We start from the raw sequence: 18,451 nt of genomic DNA, 5'->3' as shown, positions 1-18,451 counted from the left end.
GGTTGGAAAAGGTCGTGGGCGCATGGCAACCCCACAGGATGACCGATATCTGACCATCTGTGCGTTGCGGCATAGTTCAGCAACTGCCAGAGAACTGCAAGAAGATCTCAGAAGGGTCACTGGTGTCACGGTGTCTCACCAGACAGTAAGGAACAGGTTAAGAGAAGTGTCCTTACGACCCAGACGTCCTGTTAGTGTCCCGTTTAACGCAGCAACATCGCGCAGCTCACCTTCTGTTTGCCCGTACCCACGTCAACTGGCAACTTCGCCAATGGAGACGCGTGTTGTTCACAGACGAGTCCAGATTTCCCCTAACCCGGCGTGATGGACGTCAACGTGTATGGAGACGCCGTGGTTAACAGTACATGCCAAATGTTTTCCAGGTAGGCGACCGATTCGGACGAGGTTCTGTGATGTTGTGGGGTGGAATCAGTATTGATGGCCGTACGGATCTTGTCATCGTCCGTGGTAGTCTTACCACTGCGGGGTACATCGAGCAGATACTGCTACAGCATGTGTTGGTTGCTGCATACGGTGATGGTCCTGAATTCGTACTCATGTACGAAAATGTCAGGGCTCATGTAGTACACATCACCAGAGCTGTCTTGCGAGAACTGGACGTTCAAGAGATAGAATGGACAGTAGTGAGTCCCGACCTCAATCCCATCGAGCATGTGTGGCATGGGCTTGACAGAAGTGTTCGTGGGCGTCCTGTTCCACCACATTCTCCATGACCTCGAACAAGCTCTCATTGAAGAATGGGACCTGATACCGCAACGTGACCTCGGTCGACTTATATGGAGCATACGATGTAGGTGCCAAGCTGTGATAAATGCTCGTGGAGGACATAACACCATACTGAAGCTCTCCAAATGAGATAAAAATCCACCCTGGAGGACTGTTATCACTTCGTTTTCGCCCCTGTTTGGACATTTCCGTTCGTGTTCTGAAAATGAACACGAATCCATAGATGTTCATTTGTATAATTCAATGGTAAAGAATAAAGGTTTAGCTGGTAATATACCTGGATGTGAGGTATTGTTTTGTGGAGCATGGCATACGTTCAGAAACATGTTCCCCTATTTTTTTTAACATACAAACATACATAGTAGCATAATTAAATATGAATTAAAAAATCTCCTCACGCTCGGGCGTTGCTTGTAACATTAACAAATACATTCATCAAATACTAATGTTCGTACCATAATTGAAAGTAATTACCACTTGGCGACTTCCAATGAAATAAAATTCAGAAGAAGTGAATAAATACATAAATCACTATACTGATGATAATTTATAATTTGCCGAGAATGCCGGTAAATGGGCGCCAGAGGTCACTATAGGGTTCCTCGATTTAGAATATTAATAACAAACAATAATAATAGTAAATGGTAGAGCATAAAAGATTCACTCAGGTCGTGTTCATAGACCTGCTGAATGGGCCTTACCTGACTCCCTGGAAACGAATAAACGGGTAGGAACTGCACCTTGGTTGGGGAAATCTTGGAAATCCGCGGACAAGGAATGTAAACACGGGGCCGATGACTTTGATGTTAGGCCCTTTAAACAGGCATCCATCATCAGCAACATCGTCATAATTATCATTGAAAACACAGCTGGCCAGTTAGGATTCAAAAGCGTGCCGGTCGTTAACAAGGAAATTGCAAGAACTATAACCCTCACTACGATCCAATACTGTTCATACTTAGGTGTTAATGCAAGGGAAGATCTTCATGGGATAGTCACATCAATGAGATTGTAAATAAAAGCTACAAATCACTTTAAATGGTTATGCGAGTATTTGGGTGTTGTGGTAAGGATGCAAAGGAGAGGGCGTATCAGTCACTGGCAATACCCCTATTAGAGCATGGTTTCAATGTCTGGGACCACCGCCAGGATTATTTGTTTTGAGAACTGGAAAAGATCCAAAGGAAAGCAGCACTATTTTTTCTGGATAATTTCCGACAAGAGAATCGTGTCACGAAAATGTTACAATAAGGAGACCGGTTGCTCGACTAAGGAGTATGTTCCAAGTTATCAGTAGAGAGATGACATAAAATGACTTCCATAGACGAAGAAACTTGAACTGAGCCTTTGAAAGCAGGAAAGCTCATAAGATGAAGGCGAAGCTAGAATTCAAGAGGATAAATTGGGGGCAAATATTCGTTTAGAGGAAATGGAATTAGGGATTGGAATAATTTAAGGAGGAAAATTTGATTGATTGATTGATTGATTGATTGATTGATTGATTGATTGATTGATTGATTGATTGATTGATTGATTGATTGATTGATTGATTGATTGATTGATTTATCAACAGCTACTTCTGCCCACTTAAAGAACATTTCCATTTCTTATTTCTAATTGTATAAATAATTTACAATAAAAATTAAAATATGAAACCTAATACTATACTTATGAGCTACGGACAGTGGTAAGTGTGTATTTCTCGTATTATTTTAATTTCTTCTAAAATATACACTGTTAATCTAAATTCACCTAAGGGCTAAATTATTCATGGTACACAGGTATGCTACTCTATTTAATTCAGGTCTTCTCTCTGTGCGAGTTCCCCTCTGACTGACCTTAACAAGATACTCTCCTCGTGAAATATGTCCACGTTTGGCATTTTATTAATTGACTGTCATATTCTGTTTAATGGTGAATTCATATGGTGATTTGTTTAACCTTTTAACAAAGAGAGTTAAATTATTTCTATTACTTCCAAACGGTGCATACAGGTTTATTTGTTGGAGTAACTCTGTTATCTGCTTTACCTTTGAGAATTCTATGTAGGTATTTTACACACATTAATGTTCTCCTAGTATGAAATGTGCCTATCCCAAAATTTGTTATTAAGTCATTATATGCCACATTTTGCACTAGTTTTAGAGATACAGATATCTTAGAAATTTAGCTTAAACATTTTCTATTTCTTTTATACGTTTAATACGTGATGGATTCCAGACTCTAAAGGCATATTCTATTACTGTTCCAACTAGTGAATTGTATACCTGTATTATGGCTTTGATATTTTTGAATTTGTTTGTGTTTCTCATTAGAAATCGTAGATTCTTATAGGCCTTATTTACGGCGTTATTTATGTTTATATTGAACTGAAGTTTACTATCAAATATCACTCCTAAATCCTTCTTTTCTTCAACTCGTTTTAGGCTAATACTGCTCATTTCATAAGAATGGATTTTTGGTTGTCTTTTTCTAGTAAAGATCATTGATTCATATTTCTTAACATTGAACTGAAAGAAATTGTATTTTCCCCATTCAACCAGTGCCGTGAGGTCTTGTTATAATTTCTCGTTATCTTTGTTTGAAGTAATCTTCCTGTAAATTTTCATGCCAATATAGAGCCAATATCATTAACAAAAAGAATGAACAGTGGACCTAATTTTAAACCTTGGTTTATGCCTGGTTTATACATGGATGAAGCTACCCTTCGAAACGAACAAATTGAAATCTATTCCTGGAAGTAGGAGTTAAAGAATTTGACCAGTTCAGGGATAAAACCAAAAGTGTGAAGCTTGTTTAGAAGTTTATGATGATCAATCCTATCGAAAGCTTTTGTCGTGTCCGTGTATATGACATCCACTTACCTTCTTTGATCTACAATAGATGACACATAGTTTGTAAAGTTTACTATATTTGAACTTTTTGATCTCCCTTGCATAAAGCCATGTTGTTATACTTGAACACATTTCGCCAGTGCTACATGTCTGACTGTGGAAATAATTGCATCCCTAAATGGCTGCCTGCAATCAGCTACAGTATGTAAACGACGGGAATGGGTATAGTTCATCAACAAAATTAACTTGGTATCGCTGCCTTGATGCTTAATAAAGTGCAGGACTCACATCGTATCTTCGTTCAAGTATCCCTTAACTTACTGTTATTCTCCTACGATCTAGGAGACAATCGCGATCTTCAACTAACCAGAAAAACTTAGGTGGTCACTCTTAGTAAGACATTTAAATACACCAATCACCTCCGCACAAGCATTGAAGCCCGTATTAATAATGTTATTTTGTTTTACGTCCCACTAACTACTCTTTTACGGTTTTCGGAGACGCCGAGGTGCCGGAATTTAGTCCCGCAGGAGTTCTTTTACGTGCCAGTAAATCTACCGACACGAGGCTGACGTATTTGAGCACCTTCAAATACCACCGGACTGAGCCAGGATCGAACCTGCCAAGTTGGGGTCAGAAGGCCAGCGCCTTAACCGTCTGAGCCACTCAGCCCGGCGAAGCCCGTATTACAGACTACCTCAGTGTTTCTTTAACTTAATGTGACCGTTGAACGCCTGGTGTAGTTGTAAGGTATACCCTCCGACAAGGGAGAGAGGGGGTGGCATCTACCGTGTATAGGAAAACAGCACATATGCCCTGTCCCCGAGCCAAAAGAATTAACCATTTAAGATTAAAGTCCCTGTCCCAGCTGGGAATCGAATTCGGATCCGTCTTAACCGAAGGCCGCTACGCTCCTAACTGCACTTCCTTTTCTGCAAGTTCACCGACCGGGCCCTCTCTAGCGCGCTTTCCCTTCCGGTTACACGGTGTGCGACGGGATGGGATGCATGATATTCCTAAACTGATTTAACTTAGAATATAGTAAGTTCGTTTTGGAACCGTCTGTAAGCCAGCAGCTGCTATAAATAAGCAATAGAGAGTACCTTAGAGAAGATGGAGCAGATGTCGACCTTGTTCTTCTATACAAAGTACACAACCCCTAAATACATTCTCAAACATATTTTATAGCAGCTGCTGTTCTGATCGTCGCAGTAATACGACTTTTTTTTTAATGTGATGTCCTTATTCATACCATCTCTGATGTTTTATAATTTGTTTCAGACAAGCACCTGACCCGCAAGACTCCGCCATCGTACGCCGATGGTGTGTACATGCTGGCTGGTCAGAACCGCCCCAGCGCACGGAAACTGAGCCAACTCTTCATCAAAGGTCAAGATGGTTTGGGGTCTGCTCGGAACCGTACCGCACTGCTGGCCTTCTTCGGTAAGTAGCTTCTAGATATGGATAACCTATTTCTGAAATACCTAATGCAGTAGAATACGTAACAGGAGAAAGAAAGTACTAAATCTTAAAACTATGCTAGTTTCAACATCGTGCTGATCTTCGAAATACCCGCAAACGACTGTATATGCATGGATTCAGAACCAGTAGAGTTCACTTAGTGAATGAGGATTCAGCTTGAACCAGAAGACTGGCCACGTTGTGGGGACATGTCTTTAAAAAAAATATGATTTTGACAATCTACTCGACGTTATCGCAGCCAAATAATGATGTAGGTGTTGAATAATGCTTATTCATACAGGGGTTTCATTAGTAATGTGCAACATTTTATTAGAACAAAGTAGAAATTAATTTTATTAACGTAAAATGAACGATAAGGTGACCAGAAAAAATGCTAAAATTACAGACCGTTAATCCTTCTTAGTCAGTGGGAATGGTTAGTTCCTCTGACTCGGGGACTGGGTGTTCCTTTTCGTCTTAATACTCTTCTCGACAGTACTAACCACCATATAAACACGCAGTAGGGTATACATCCCTCCACATAGGGTTGACGTTAGGAAGCGCGTCCCTGAAAGTGGGCCAAATCCATATCAAGTGACGAAAATAGTAATCATATTTTGGTGCTCCTGAATCTGCGATAGGTCATAGATGAACAAACTCCAGAAGTATGTTGAATTAAAACTTAGCGAAGAGCATTTTTGCCACACAACCAATCTAATAACACTGGGATTGCAGAAAAGAAATGTTTAAATTAATCGCTTTTGAAAATCATTAAAAGGTATGCACATTCTAGGAAATGAAATCACATGGAATAGTGTGCTAATAAAATATTAGAGAAAAAGTACGATAATGCACTCATTGCCTGCAATTACCTGATTAGAAGTTAGCACTCAAGCACGATTCCCAGTCTGGAGTAAGTATGGCAGGAAATGGCCTTTCTCCAGTCCTCGACATTGTAATGGATGAAATCATATCGGAGTGGCTTTGACACTGGCTTCTATAGCAGTCACTATTCATATTCCGGCCAGTGCATGAGGGAATTTTTAAAATGAAAAGACACGTTCCCGTGATTTGGATTCCACATGCATCTATAGATCTCCTGGCTACGATAACAATATCAACAGTCATCTACGGAGGGCGAGTCATAAGTCATGGCAACTATTTTTTTCTCTCAATAGGAGACAACACAGACAATCTAAGATATGCATTTGGAAACGTACGGTATGTACTTTCGTATGATGCCACCAGATGGTGTATGTAAACAGCAGTGTGGGTCTAACCATGCCCACAAGTTCAGTGTGTGAGTGAGCGTCACAAAATGGAAGTCAACACGCAGGAGCAACGATCGTATATTAAAATAGCAGTTCTTCGCGGCAAAAATGCACGCAAATGCCATGCAAAGCTGCGGGGAGCATTAGGTGTGTGACTGTGATCCAATCCCCAAAGTCAAGAAGCCATTGCGTGGACAACGGTTTGCTAACAAAGAGGACATCGTAACAGCATTTCGGAGAGAGGTGACATGTTAGCGATACACATGCAGCGAATGGTATTCAGCGCCTGCCCCACCGCTGGCAACGCACAGTGGAAACCTTGGGTGATTATTTCGAAGGTCTGTAACCAGTGGAGACCTGTCCTTTGTACGTAGTCTTGTGTATTTGCTGTCTATACCATAATAACACAATATTTACCAATGGCCTGTGTTGTCACTTTCCTACGAGAATCACCTGAAGTCAGAATTTGTCTTCAGGCACCATGCATAAGTGCATGCCCTATATTTCCAAATGCATATCTTATTTTCCGTGTTGTATCCTGTTCTCGAGAAAAAAATAGTTGCCATGACTTATGACTCGACCCTCGTAAAACAAGCCTGCCTGCCTTCCTTCCTTCCTTCCTTCCTTCCTTCCTTCCTTCCTTCCTTCCTTCCTTCCAAAGCGCTTCAGTCGAGATTCAATACCCAACAAGTAGTAGTAGTAGTGATCGTCCGATGGGGGTTATAGTTTTACAAAATAGGACATACTGAAGGTGCTTGTGCATGTAAGTCTTGTAATTATCAGGACACTGATACAAGTGATTTATGTTGATATTCAGGCCAGCAGGTAACCCACTAAGACCAGCATAGTGAGAAGATTAAGATAGACACCAAGCTATGCCCACCACAATAGTGCAGGTCTATATGCCTACTAGTTCAGCGGATGATGAAGAATTCGAAAGAATATACGGAGAGAGAGAAGATTTAATACAATGTGTAAAAGATGACGAAAATCTAATTGTGATGATGGACTGGAGTGCAGTGGTAGGCCAAGGAATAGAAGGTAGTATAGTAGGAGAATTCAGATTGGACAAAGGAATGAAAGAGGAAGCCGGCTGATTGAATTCTGCATCGATCATAATTTAGTCCTTGCTAACACTTGGTTCAAACACTACAAACGACGGCTGGGGCTGTACCTTAATTAAGGACCCGGCCGCTTCCTTCCCATTCCTAGGCCTTTTCTGTCCCATCGTCGCCATAAGACCTATCTGTGCCGGTGCGACGTAAAGCAACTAGCAAAAAAATGTGTACGAATACATTATATTCTGCAATAGTGGTTCCAAATTGGTGGTTCCCGGTCCCCAAGCAGGGTCCATAGAACTAATTTATGGGGTTCTTAGGATTGTATTACACTATCAAAAGTAATTTTCTAAGATCTTTTTTAAACCATCTTCTATAAAATGTAACTTATGGCATTGTATTGGCGAAATATTTTATAAACATTGCTTTGGTAAAAGGTGTGCGCTGTTGTAAAAGCTTAGTCTAGTTTGAATCCAAAATGATTAATAGTAAGTTCAGTTGAAATGCTGCTACAACAAAATTACTTATTTCAGAGTATTAATAAAATGGTAGTTTTAATTCAAGTTTACTTAAGAAAGAGAAAAATACAGTACATACAATACATATTTTTAACTATAAAAAGCATCTTTCATTGGTTACTTAATAGCCTCACACGTCTCGGGAATAATGGTAAAGAGTTCATTGAGGAATTCTGGTACTGTATTGCAGACTTCGGTTACGTTCTTCCGTTGTTAGAAACGGCAGTGAAACCATAAGGCGATCTTCAACACTTACGCAATTTTTCAGGTGAGTATTTGAGTATTTGATTATATTATATTAGACATGTTTGTGAAATTAATAACTGGTTCGATAGAACGCAATTCGGTTTTAGGAAAGGTTATTCCACTGAAGCTCAACTTATAGGACTCCAGCAAGATATAGCAGATATCTTGGATTCTGGAGGTCAAATGGACTGTATCGCGATTGACATGTCTAAAGCATTTGATAGGGTGGATCATGAGAGACTACTGGCAAAAATGAGTGCAATTGGACTAGACAAAAGAGTGACTGAATGGGTTGCTATATTTCTAGAAAATAGATCTCAGAAAGTTAGAGTAGGTGAAGCTTTGTCTGACCCTGTAATAGTTGAGAGGAGAGTTCCTCAGGGCAGTGTTATCGGACCTTTATGTTTTCTTATATATATAAATGATATGAGTAAAGGAGTGGAATCAGAGGTAAGGCTTTTTGCGGATGATGTTATTCTCTATAGAGTGATAAATAAGTTACAAGATTGTGAGCAACTGCAACGTGACCTCGAAAATGTTGTGAGATGGACAGCAGACAATGGTATGTTGATAAACGGGGCTAAAAGTCAGGTTGTGAGTTTCACAAATAGGAAAAGTCCTCTCAGTTTTAATTACTGCATTGATGGGGTGAAAGTTCCTTTTGGGGATCATTGTAAGTATCTAGGTGTTAATATAAGGAACGATCTTCACTGGGGTAATCACATAAATGGGATTGTAAATAAAGGGTACCGATCTCTGCACATGGTTATGAGGGTGTTCAGGGGTTGTAGTAAGGATGTAAAGGAGAGTGCATATAAGTCTCTGGTAAGACCCCAACTAGAGTATGGTTCCAGTGTATGGGACCCTCACCAGGATTACCTGATTCAAGAACTGGAAAAAATCCAAAGAAAAGCAGCTCGATTTGTTCTGAGTGATTTCCGACAAAAGAGTAGCGTTACAAAAATGTTGCAATGTTTGGGTTGGGAAGAATTGAGAGAAAGAAGAGCTGCTCGACTAAGTGGTATGTTCCGAGCTGTCAGCGGAGAGATGGCGTGGAATGACATTAGTAGACGAATAGGTTTGAATGGCGTTTATAAAAGTAGGAAAGATCACAATATGAAGATAAAGTTGGAATTCAAGAGGACAAACTGGGGCAAATATTCATTTATAGGAAGGGGAGTTAGGGATTGGAATAACTTACCAAGGGAGATGTTCAATAAATTTCCAATTTCTTTGAAATCATTTCGGAAAGGGCTAGGAAAGCAACAGATAGGGAATCTGCCACCTGGGCGACTGCCCTAAATGCAGATCAGTATTGATTGATGATGAATGTTTTACGGGCACTAATATCTGAGTCATTGTCCAGTGAATATTTTTGTTTGTCGATAACACTTTCGATGCAACGAACTTAAAAAAAAAGTATCTTCATGTCACTGTCAAAATAATTTGTACAATTCTTTGTGTCCTCGTACATCAGTTCCCTCAAAGGTTTGATGTGTGGCTAGTATTTTCCTGTAACGACTTACAATCCATGGTTTAATCCATGTAAGTTTCCTTTTTAGTAGTACATTATTCTAACTATTGACCTGAACTAATAGTAACCAAAGAAGCGCAGAATGCTTTTCATCCATTCTTGCTGAATTATTATAAAATATTTCAAGTTATGTAGTGACGAAAACAGTGTGTTATACTTTTTATTAAAGTTAACTTTCTATAAAATACTTCACAAAAGATCCTTGAGAAATGTCTTTAATAGTGTAACAGCAGTCTTAGGAGTCATTCTTACACGGTACATAACTACGTTAAGTTGCAGATGTCCACTATCTCCAGATAGAACTGAGCAATAACTGTGGTGCAAGTGGTTGCTGAGCGAGCCATCGGAATGAGTATAAAAGCGATCTTCATACAGTGTTATAGATTTGGTTCAGAATTTACGTTTGTAATGTTTGTATAATGCAATTAACAGTTATACTATATAAGAGAGCATCGTTAGAAAAAGGGTGAAGTAATCCACAGCAATAATAAGAATCCCAGCTAGTGTCATCTGCTGAGTAGAATGTTACCTTAGCTAGGGTTGTCAGATCTGTATTCCCCAGGTCTACCAGTATTTCAGCTGTATTTAATTTTAAATATCCCTTTAAATTTGTTTTCCAATGATTCGGTTTGGCGTGAGAACTTCCAAGAAAGAGCAGAGTTAATCACTACTTATGTTTTGTCGATAATCGAAAACAACCTATAATCGAGAGTACAATTCCATCTGAAATCGACACTTTAATAGTTGTGTGCGTATGATTGAGGTTTTCCTCTTTTGCTGGCAATGTTCACCTTCAGTCTTACAAATATTTAGAAAATGCAACGTGGACATTCTTGATAACATAATTCGAAGAAGGAATGACAGATCCCTTGATACCGATTCATACAAGACTTCGAATTTGTTGTATATAAACTTAATGTTAAAAAGATACTGAAAACAATTTAACTGAAATGTATATGGATTCATACATACAGACTTACACTTCATGGTACAAAAAGCTTTCGGCTCAAAATTTATCTTAAGTCCCCGAGTACAAGCGTGACCGAAAGGAAAATGAAATGGCGGATGGCTTTTAGTGCCGGGAGTGTCCGAAGACATGGTCGGCTCGCCAGGTGCAGGTCTTTTGATTTGACTCCCGTAGGCGACCTGCGCGTCATGATAAGGATGAAATGATTATGAAGACGACACATACACCCAGCCCCAGTGCCAGCGACATTAACCAATGATGGTTAAAATTCCCGACCCCGCCGGGAATTGAACCCCGGACCTCTGTGACCAAAGGCCAGCACGCTAACCATTTAGCCATGGAGCCGGACGACCAAAAGGAAGTAGCATATAATAATATCAATTTCATGACTAGTTAATACAAGCAGATTACCAACGCTTTGCCATTAAAAGGATACACTTGTACACTTTTAGGAGTCGTCTAAATGATAACGTTCGCTACAAATTGCCATAAGCAAGGTTTGTCACTTTCTGAAAATAAAAAGAAATTACGCAAATCTAGTGGCGACAAATTGTGCAGTAGACAAATATATTTGAAAGAATAAGACAATGAGTGTTAATATGGAAGACCATAGCACGGGACGAAGTTACCAAGTCTAGCGCCGATTCTCCCGTACAAAAGCGCACTCAGCCTTTTTCACTTGTAGTCTACTTGAGTAGCTATTTCAATGTTTTTCAGAATATACCACTTAATAGGCCTACTCTCTCCCCGCTTGCGTTAAGAGACATCTACTTCTATGAACTACGAAATATTTAACATAATGGCACCGACTCGGGTGACAACTCCTTGATCACGTCAAATGGACCTCCTACGAAAGCAGCATTAAAGTGTTCAGTGATGTAACCGAATGCATTGTAGTAGGTAGGTACGCGTCGTCATCTCTGTGGTATTCTGCTCTCTCTGGATGTAATTTTATCGCGTAGTTCTGCTTTCAAAAATTATATATCTCTACTGATATATTTCAGAGAGTTTCGAGGGCCTTTCTTATCAGGACCGACTACAATATCGCAGACCGTAATATTAAAATCAAAATGGCGGACGTCATAGGGGGATCAGCTGCTGACTGTTCAAGATTAGGGAGTCATCTACTGTAAATAGCTTCGTTTTAGACAATAATGGAAATGATGCACAACAAAAAAGAAGGTTACTACTAATACGTAAGTTAGGTAAATTCATTACCTTAGCATAGTTTAAAATATGAATAACACAACACTGACATAAATAAATAAATAGTATCTAATAAACAGCTTTTCTAAAATGAGGAGTTAAAAAAATATTAAGACAGAATTCCTGGAAGATTCAACGTACAGTAAGTTAATGTGAGCATATAGGCACATCTCTATTAGATATTAAATTCAGAAATTGGATAGTACCCTCAGAAGTAACAGTGCTTTCATTATGTAACATTTCTAATGCCACAGTAATTTATACACGGGCGAAAAATGAAATCCCAACACCAAGAATGAGTTGTGCTAGATAAACGAAATTCGGGAGGCGTATATGCACATCAGAAAGACAACACCTATTGAAATGTACGCGCCAGTTGGCAAAGAGTGGTGCTAGCAGCGTCATTATGACCTTGAAAAGCAAGTTTGCTTTAAATACGCGCTGTACACTTCATGAGCGTTAATCATCGTCCGGTGTTGACGTTGTGAGGCGTGTGCGAGTCAAACATGCCTTTCAAGGAGACGAAGACGACAGTATTAGCAACTTGTAGAGTTTAAACGAGGCCGTGTAGTAGGGCTACGAGTAGGTAGAGGACCTTTCGGCGATATTGGAAAAAGACTTGGCAGTGCATCGGTGTTGACAACAATGATCACGGGAAGGCACTGTCTCAAGAAGACCGGGTTCCGGCCGCACAATGGCTACTACAGAAAGAGAAGACTGCCGTATACGCAGTATAGATGTGGTGGATCGTACTGCATTTGGAGCAGCCACTGGAGCTTCAGTTAACAGAAAGTGACTCAGCGAACTGTAAAGAAAAAGATTGTTCGAAGAACAGCTCCGAGCCAGATATCCTGTAACGTTCATGCTACTAACTCCGAACCATTTCCATCTACTACTTCAGTAGTGTCGAACTATAGATCATTGAAGAGCGGTGCGGAGATCTGTTGTTCTCAGATGAGAGCCATTTCTGCCTTGGTGCCAGTGATAGCCATTTAAGTGGGAGGCCAGGTGAGTGCTTGGAATGTGCAGCGTCGACACACTGGACCTACACTAGGAGTTATGGTCTGGGGAGCAAATTAATGACAGGGGAAGCACTCTCGTCGTTATACCAAGAACCTTGACTGCAGATGTGTACGTCAGACTGGTGACTGAAACGATTGTGTTGCCATTCATTCGTAGTATTCACGGGGATATTTTCCAACGGGATAACGCTCATAGTCATACCGGTGCTGTCACCCAACATTCTCCACACATTGTCGACCAGCTGCCTTGGCCTGCGATATCACCAGACCTTTCTCCCACTGAGCACGTATGGGACATTATGGGACGACATATCCAGCGTCATACTGTACCAGCATTAATTGTTGCTGATTTGATTTACCAGGTGCAACAGGCGTAGAACTCCACCCCACAAACTGGAATACCGCATCTGTACGACACAATGTATGCATGTTTACATTCACAATAATGGCGACTACAGTGGTTATTAATGTGCCAACATGTCAAATGTCTTTTCGTGCACACTTGAGCCTGTGCTATGGAAACTTCAATCAAATAAATATTTTACCTAGACGGTTATTTAGCCTAAATTGCATTTCCCTAAACTGTCTTCATGGTGTTGGGATTTCATTTTACGTCAGTGTATGATAAATACCTACTCTTAGTTAGAGCAAGTTTATGCCTCTCGATAGCTTTCGTTGTGGTGCTTTAATAGCACTCTTACGAACATGTTCTATGAAAGATGTACATGAGATAGTCCTGATGTTGGTTGTTTGTATTGACATAGGCTCCTGGATATGTGTAAGAAATTGTAGCAGCCCATCTGGCGAATACTGTACATAAGCTGAAATTAAGAATTCCAATATTATTACAAAGCAAATTTGGTTTTCCTACGTCTTCCTTACTACCTTCATACAACTATCACGAATCAAGACATCCTCTAAAATATTCACTAGGGTATAAATCCTATTGGAGGTGGGAAGATGTTCATTACTGCAAATCGAATGATGACTCACCAAATTGTACAGCTTATCCCAGCTGTTACACACAAGGTCCCGGTTGGCACACACATGTTGATTTTATAAAACACTCGCATTCAAGGAACTCGACACTTCAAAACGGTCAGTCATTGATGATGAATATCGTCAAATCCACCAACGTCGTCTACCTTAATAAAAGGAACACTGTCTTCACATTCATTACTATGTTAAGTGGAACCCGCTGTTCGTTCTGAAGTCGTTAATACTAGATAAAAATCTTGTTCGCAGCATTTAGTAGACGCAATTTGTCTCACTAGAATACTCGCCACTTTGTTGGAAAGAGATACTTCCTAACCACAAATCTTGGTTTGATATGTTCAACGGTTTGGTCTATGACTTCAAAATTTTCCCGGTATATATTCCGTATCTATCTGTTTCTCCCTTAAAGCTTCATATTCAGGAAATTAAGACAGTATTATGCACAGTATTATATTGGCCTGCATTACATACTTTAATACATACATTCCTAACACTAAAACAGATTACGCCCATCCCCTAGTTCCGGATCACCTGAACCTGGGGAGAGAGCATTTATTGCAATATATTTGTTTGATATACCAGTATGCATTACATTATCTTTGTTACAACTATTTATCTATTACTACGTTCAATATTATATCCATTCCACATGTTATCATCCCTTTTTTCTCCTTGTCCTAGATATAACACAGTGTTACATATTTTAGGATAAACATGTATCTTTCTTTTCGTTATTTTCGTTAGTGTTTGTCTTATTTTTTCTCATTTCCTTTTGTGGCATATTTTTTTTAAAAATACAATAAAATGTTGTTCTTCCCGGTGTAATCCATTCTTTGTTTAATAATTTAACAATTGTAGAGAATTCTTTTTCTCTTTCTAATTTTGTCGTATATTCCCTTCCTAGATATTTTACTCTAATTACATCTGTCTCCCTACAAACTCTTAATAGATACGCCTCTTCCATTACTTCTCCACAAATTAAACAGAGATTTTCGTTGTTTGTCTTCCCATAGACTGGTTTGATGTAGCCCTCCATGCCACCTTATCCTGTACTAGAATTTTCAGTTCCATGTAACCACTACATCCTACATCTACTCTAATCCGTTTGCTGCCATGAGTATACCAGGCGGCCCGCGAGCGCCGTACCTTCTACTCACAAACGTCCCGCATGCACTAGTGATGCATGGGATGCCTAATCACTTATTTTAGAAGGAGCGCTACAACATGCTGTATTTCGGATATTGTGAAGCAAATGGCTCTCATTTTACTGCACACGTTCTATGACAGAGTGCATTTGAAAATACGCCAAATATGCAACAAAAAAATCATAACTTGTTAATTTATACAAGTGCCGACATTCCACTCTATAAGAGAGTTGTTTGCATGAAACAAAAACGAATACATATTATAGCTTCAAAGCTCAGAAAATGATGATACCCTTCGATCTGCCAGAACATTTCCTTCCACAGCAGAGGTGCTCAGCTGGGCGCTCGTTGAGGCTAGCCCAGTGCGGCCGGGCTGGCGTGACGTAAATGCGGGCAGCTTACATAATATGCATACGTCATAGTGAAGCGGGAGAGTGAACACACTTTGCAGGAAAGCGAGAGAGCACTAACGTTCGATTGTGATTATGAAGCTCTCCTCCACTACTCAGCGAAGTGCTGATTGGAATACATTATTTACAATAAAACTCTATAATCGAAACGAAAATAAAACTGACCTTTACCGAGTTCGATAGCTGCAGTCACTTAAATGCGGCCAGTATCCAGTATTCGGGAGATAGTGGGTTCGAACCCCACTGTCGGCAGCCCTGACGATGGTTTTCCGTGGTTTCCCCATTTTCACACCAAGCTGTACCTTAATTAAGGCCACAGACGCTTCCTTCCCACTCCTAGCCCTTTCCTTTCCCATCGTCGCCATAAGACCTATCTGTGTCTGTGCGAAGTAAAGCAACTTGCCAAAAAATGACCTTTACAAGATATTCCGGTTTGATTTATACTGCGCTCGATGTAAACAGTCAGTGTTATTTTCTTATATTTATTTATTTATTTATTCAAAGAAAACTGGCACGTTATAATGGTTTTGTTACAATTTACAAAGGTACAAGGTTTAAGCGTACAAGCTACGATTTACAATTCCTTGGATGGGTATGACAGTATTTCCTTTTAAAAAGTGAAATTCCTGTTATTTATTAAGCAAAAAGTAATGTAATTACGTAATTCAACAAATTCACTGTTTGATTTTGCACGGTGTTGTAGTTTTGTGTGACTTCCCTGGTCAATGAATTTCTGAAAATAGTATTCAACATTTAACAGGCATCCGATGATAATAGCTAGCCTCTAAATAGTGCGGGAGATTCATCTCGAGTGAGGACACAGATATTTACTATCCAAGATTAAAGTACAACAACAATGTAAATATATCCACCAGACAGACGTACAGTATGCCTTCAAATAAAAACCGAACTGATATTATTCCCGGTAAACATGATTGGATTGTTGGTCACTGAGGTCGAATAACACGCTCATCGCCTAATTACCTGCCCGTCCGCCCACCCGCTTACAATGCTGGGCGCTCGCGAGACGGAATGCTCAGCGTGAGCACCTCTGTTCTACAGCTACTGATAATAGATGTCCTCAAAAACATGTCCCTGACGTGCAGGCAGTGCTGAACAAGACACGCAATTCTGTTTGGCGAAATACGTGTATAGAAGGCAGATGTCTGTCTGGAAACTCCTGTGCATACCGTCTGCGAATTTCGGCTGCATTCCGACCAGAATCTCCACAGATTAAACTGATTGTGTATTCTTCGTTGCTGAACACACTAGCCGTTGTCGATATGTAGACAACAAATACAGTGCTGCTGTACTGTACACTAGCCTAATACTATGCGGTTTAAAACGAGGCTTACTAATGCAAGGGGTTGCATTAGACGGGTAGCGCTGAGAAACATGCTGCGCGCCAACCATCCGGTTGTTCTCTCTTCATATTCTGGCGTAACCCGCCTGCATGAAATAGTGCCCCTGTAAAAATTACTTAGTAGATATCCCACTCATCACTAATGCATGCGGGACATTTCTAAGTAGAAAGTACGGCGCTCGCTGGTACAGCATAACTGAAGCCAGTGTTCGGTGCTAGCATAGAAACAAAAATCGCTTCAAAAATGCGTGCAATGTAAGAAAAGATTTCATCGTACATCAATACTGATCTGCATTTAGGGCAGTCGCCCAGGTGGCAGATTCCCTATCTGTTGTTTTCCTAGCCTTTTCCTAAATGATTTCAAAGAAACTGGAAATTTATTGAACGTCTCCCTTGGTAAGTTATTCCAATCCCTAACTCCCCTTCCTATAAATTAATATTTGCCCCAATTTGTCCTCTTGAATTCCAACTTTATCTTCATATTGTGATCTTTCCTACTTTTATAAACGCCACTCAAACTTATTCGTCTACTAATGTCATTCCACGCCATCTCTCCGCTAACAGCTCGGAATATACCACTTACAAGTAACTATTCTCATTTTGGTTCCGATTGAAGTTGACGTATGTCTCAAGTATTAATACAATATTATAAGTCCACCTGTTCAATACAATATAATATGATCCACTATTTCATATGGTCAAATATTTTTATACATAATACATAAAAGTCAAAGGTACATGTTTCACCCTCCTTACGGGCATCATCAGCCTATATCAATCTTAAAATAATACATATACTTATAAATTATAGGTTAAAATGTTGAAAAATGGTTTCGTAAAACATTATACAATGTATTAGCCATCTTTGACGTACGGGAAGTCTCTTGTACAGTACGGTATTATTAACTAACTTTCTTCTACATTTTGTTTCAGAAAATCCTGTACATTTCTTCCAACAACTGTTTCAACGGAATTATATATCAACTTGACTATCTTTTAGATCCATTCGACTACCATAATTTCCGAACTCCGCTAGCTTTGACATACGTTTTATCACAAGCAACGCCTCTATTGAAGTTCCATTTTCTTCTCGACTTTCAGATCTCCCAATCATATACATTTTAAACTTGTTTATTACATTCACACTTCCGTTTTAAATAACTGAAAGTGATTTTACCACCTTGGATTCTACTTGGGAATTGAAGAAACATCCCCCTTTGATGATAGTATTTATACTCAAGGCCTTCACAGTCTTAATGATATTATAAAAATATGGATCCATTTTAGTTTTAGACTCTCAAAGTTTCATGTTTAATCACGTTTTAATCTTCAAAACAGTTAATTTCACTCTCTTTTAACATACTTTGGTGCATTATCGTTGTTTTAGATGTTATTGTATAATGTTTTATGAAACCATTTTTCAACATTTTAACCTATAATTTATAAGTATATGTATTATTTTAAGATTGATATAGGCTGATGATTCCCGTAAGGAGGGTGAAACATGTACCTTTGACTTTTATGTATTATGTATAAAAATATTTGACCATATGAAATAGTGGATCATATTATATTGTATTGAACAGGTGGACTTATAATATTGTATTAATACTTGAGACATATACCACTTAGTCGAGCAGCTCTCCTTCTTTCTCCCATTTCCTCCCAACCCA

The 18,451-nt window shown here is 39.4% G+C and overlaps 1 protein-coding gene across 1 annotated transcript in view; it reads left to right on the top strand.

Moving 5' to 3' along the window:
- Positions 1-18,451, top strand: part of Duox (dual oxidase) — a 496,654-nt gene that overhangs the window by 297,794 nt on the left and 180,409 nt on the right. Inside the window, exon 3 of the mRNA XM_067142192.2 lies at positions 4,863-5,024. Coding sequence (XP_066998293.1) covers positions 4,863-5,024 — 162 coding nt within the window. The remainder of the gene's footprint in view (positions 1-4,862; positions 5,025-18,451) is intronic.

The sequence above is a fragment of the Anabrus simplex genome, chromosome 2, assembly GCF_040414725.1.
Source record: "Anabrus simplex isolate iqAnaSimp1 chromosome 2, ASM4041472v1, whole genome shotgun sequence".
Taxonomy (NCBI): domain Eukaryota; kingdom Metazoa; phylum Arthropoda; class Insecta; order Orthoptera; family Tettigoniidae; genus Anabrus; species Anabrus simplex.
The sequence above is the reverse complement of the archived record's forward strand: the minus strand, read 5'-3'. Positions and strand labels throughout refer to the sequence as shown.